This window comes from Triticum urartu, chromosome 1A (genome assembly GCF_056163025.1).
Source record: "Triticum urartu cultivar PI428250 chromosome 1A, HENAU_Tu73, whole genome shotgun sequence".
In the NCBI taxonomy this organism is placed as follows: Eukaryota; Viridiplantae; Streptophyta; class Magnoliopsida; order Poales; family Poaceae; genus Triticum; species Triticum urartu.
The window spans coordinates 59,675,255-59,679,483 of NC_141873.1; the positions used below are offsets into that span (position 1 = coordinate 59,675,255).

Below are 4,229 nucleotides of genomic sequence, written 5' to 3' on the forward strand. Positions count from 1 at the left end.
CGCAACATCGATGAATTTGTGTAGCAGTGCGCGGTGTGCCAGCAGGCCAAGCACAAGCACGTCAAGTCGCCGGGGCTCCTGGCCCCACTGCCAATTCCGGCCGTGCCTTGGGAGGATCTCACCATGGACTTCATCGAGGGCTTGCCGCGCTCGTAGGGCTGCGACACGATCATGGTGGTCCTCGACCGCTTCACCAAATTCGCGCACTTCGTCCCTCTCCGCCACCCATTCAACGGCACGCAAGTGGCACGGGCATTCTGGGACAATGTGGTGAAGCTGCACGGCATCCCCTCATCCATCGTCTCCGACTGCGACAAGATCTTCACCAGTCACCTCTGGCACGAGCTGCTCGCCGGAGCCGGTACCAAGCTGCTCTACTCGACGACCTACCACCCCTAGACGGACGGCCAGAGTGAGCGCGTGAACCAGTGCATGGAGATGTATCTCCGTTGCGCGGTGCACGACTCGCCGCACAAATGGTGTCGCTGGCTGCCCATGGCAGAGTTTTGGTACAACTCGATGTTCCACGCTTCTCTTCAAGGCACGCCCTTCAAGGCCCTCTACGGCAAAGAAGCAAATCTGGGCACAATGGCGTCCTGGGAGGCATCAACAGCCTCCGGTGAGGAGATGGACTGGGCGGCACACAACGCGCACATACGCGCCCAGCTGGAGCGCGCGCAACGCTGGTTCAAGAAGAACGCGGACCACAATCGCACCGAGCGCCACTTCCAGGAAGGGGAGCAAGTGCTACTCAAGCTCCAGGCCTACATGTAGCGCTCGGTGGTCAATCGCCCATGCGCCAAGCTTGCTTTCAAGTTCTTCGGGCCCTACAAGATCACCGGGAAGATCGGCTTGCACGCGTACAAGCTCGACCTGCCACCAGAGAGCCAGATCCACCCCGTCTTCCACGTCTCGCAATTGAAGCCCTTCACACATGACTTCACGCCGGTGTATGGAGAACTGCCCAAGGTGCCCGACCTTTCCACGACCGGCCTCTCTCCCACATGCATCCTGGACCGGCGCATGATGAAGCTGGGGAACGCGCCAGTGGTACAGATCAAGGTCCAATGGGAAGCTGGGGACTCTGCACCAACGACGTGGGAGAATTACGACGTTCTTCGTCACCGCTTTCCATATGCGGAGCTCTGGGAGGAAGACGACGCCGGCGACGACGTCGAAGGCGAAGATGGGGACGCACCGTCTTAAGGAGGGAGGAATGTCACAACTAACCAGCTGATTAGTGTGCCTTAGAGCTGGTTGGTGGGCCCAGCCAGCTGGCCAGACAAGTGGCTGCGTGGGTGACGATAAAGGGTGGCCGCCTGTGGCCGTGTGGGATATGCGTGTGTTGACATTTCCTGTACCTGAATCCTTCCTCTACATTTCATCCCTCCTTCTTCCTCTCCAAGTTATTCTCCTTCCTCTCACCCCGATCCGGATCCCCTCCCCCTCTCTTCCTTCCTGGGGTGTTACAGATGTCAACTACATGATCATGCAAAGCAATATGACAATGATGGAACATGTCATAATAAATGGAACGGTGGAAAGTTGCATGGCGATATATCTCGGAATGGCTATGGAAATGCCATAATAGGTAGGTATGGTGGCTGTTTTGAGGAAGGTATATGGTACCGGCGAAAGTTGCGTGGCACTAGAGAGGCTAGCAATGGTGGAAGGGTGAGAGTGCGTATAATCCATGGACTCAACATTAGTCATAAAGAACTCACATACTTATTGCAAAAATCTACTAGTCATCGAAACAAAGTACTACCTGCATGCTCCTAGGGGGATAGATTGGTAGGAAAAGACCATCGCTCGTCCCTCTTGGATGCCCATCATATTAGGACTAAATTCATAACCAAAGCAAATCACCATGCTGTTTAAGACTCTCAAAATGATATAAGTGAAGCATGAGAGTTCAACAATTTCTTCAAAATAAAACTATTGTCCTGCTCTAAAAAGATATAAGTGAAGCACTAGAGCAAACGAAAAACTACTCCAAAAGATATAAGTGACGCACAATGAGTATTCGAATGATTATGTAACTATGTGAAGTCTCCTTCTCGTAAATAAAATTTTAGATCTTAAGTACTTTATTGAAACAACAAGCGAAACAAAATAAAATCACATTGCAAGGATAGCACATATCACGTGAAGAAGCAAAAACTTAGGCTCAACCAAAACTGGCCGATAGTTGTCGAAGAAGACAGGTGGGATGCCTACCGGGGCATCCCCAAGCTTAGATGCTTGAGATTTCTTGAAATTTTAACTTGGGATGCCTTGGGAATCCCCAAGCTTGAGCTTTTGTGTCTCCTTAATTCCTTTCATATCGCGATTTCCGTAAATCTTAAAAACTTCACCCACACAAAACTCAACAAGAACTCGTGAAATAAGTTAGTATAAATCCATGCGAAACCTTATCATTCTATACTGTAGAAAATCATAAAAATTATGATTTAACATTGCATACTAAATGCCTTTGCATATTTAATACTCCTAGCCTCAAATAGAATAATTAAACAAGCAAACATATGCAAACAATGCAAACATAACACCAATCTGTCTAAACAAAACAGTCTGTAAAGAATGCAACATGAATCATACTTCCCTAACTCCAAAAATTCTAAAAAATTACCACACGGTAGATACTTTGTTGTTACTAATTTCAATATTTTATCATATGTTCTGACTATTCACAAATATTCAAAACATAACAACAAACTTTCTGTTTTTAAAACAACAACATAAAGACTTGAAAAACAGGCATGGTAAAGGCTATAGTTGACCTTTTTATTGAACTATGAGATGCAAAACATTAATATAAATAACAGCAAGCAAAACCTAATAAAATAAAATTATGCTCCAAGCAAAACCCATATCATGTGGTGAATAGAAATATAGCCCCATGTAAAGTTACTGATGAACAAAGACAAAAGAGGGGATGCCATCCGGGGCATCCTCAAGCTTAGGCTCTTGGGTGTCCTTTAATATTACCTTGGGATGCCTTGGGCATCCCCAAGATTAGGCTCTTGCCACCCTTTATTCCATAGTCCATCAAAACTTTACCCAAAACTTGAAAACTTCACAACACAAAACTTGACAGAAAACTCGTAAGCTCCGTTAGTATAATAAAGCAAATCACCACTTAGGTACTATCAATACAAGATTCATAATTTTTCTCACATGATTCCTACTGTACCCTATCATTTCTATAATTTATATTAAGCAATATAAGCCATAAAAACTAGAAAACAAGCAAACTATGCATCGAAAACAGAATCTGTCAAAAACAGGACAGTCTGTAGTAATATGTAACTCTCGAATACTTCTGTAACTCGAAAAATTCTGAAAAATTAGGACAACCTGAGCAATTTGTTTATTAATCTTCTTCAAAAAAGAATCAGTATTTTATCACGCTTCTGTTAAAAATGAGAACTGTTTTCTTGAGTGCAAAAGTTTATGTTTTTCAGCAAGATCAAATCAACTATAACCATAGATCATCCCAAAGGTCTTACTTGGTACTTTATTGAAACAAAATCTATAAAACATGACCACTACAGTAGCTTAATCACGTGGACACACAATAAACAATAGGTAATGGTGTTGGGTTGTCTCCCAACAAGCGTTTTTAATGCCTTTCTAGGTAGGCATGATGATTTCAATGATGCTCGCATAAAAGTAAAGAATTGAAACGCAAAGAGAGCATCATGAAACATATGCGGCAATAACATTTAAGTCTAACCCACTTCTTATGCATAGGGATTTTGTGATCAAACAACTTATGGGAACAAGAATCAACTAGCATAGGAAGACAAAACAAGCATAACTTCAAGATTTTCAACACATAGAGAGGAAACTTGATATTATTGCAATTCCTACAAGCATACATTCCTCCCTCATAATAATTTTCAGTAGCATCATGAATGAATTCAACAGTATAACCATCACATAAGGCATTATTTTCATGATTCATAAGCATAGAAATTTTATTACTCTCCACATAAGCAAATTCCTTCTCATTCATAATAGTGGGAGCAAACTCAACAAAATAACTATCATGGGATTGAAAATTAAAATCAAGAAGACAAGTTCCATGGTTATCATTATTCTTTATAGCATACATGCCATCACAATAATCATCATAGATAGGAGGCATGCTTTCGTCATAATAAATTTGCTCATCAAAACTTGGGGGACAAAAAATATCATCTTCATCAAACATAGCATCGCCA

At 43.3% G+C, this 4,229-nt stretch overlaps 1 protein-coding gene across 1 annotated transcript; it reads left to right on the plus strand.

Moving 5' to 3' along the window:
* The first annotated feature begins 495 nt into the window (after positions 1 to 495).
* On the plus strand, positions 496 to 1,206 carry LOC147990009 (uncharacterized). Its single transcript, XM_087536869.1, has 2 exons — positions 496 to 744; positions 805 to 1,206. Exons 1-2 carry the CDS (start codon positions 496 to 498, stop codon positions 1,204 to 1,206), a joined length of 651 nt encoding a protein of 216 aa, XP_087392995.1.
* The last annotated feature ends 3,023 nt before the right edge of the window (positions 1,207 to 4,229 follow it).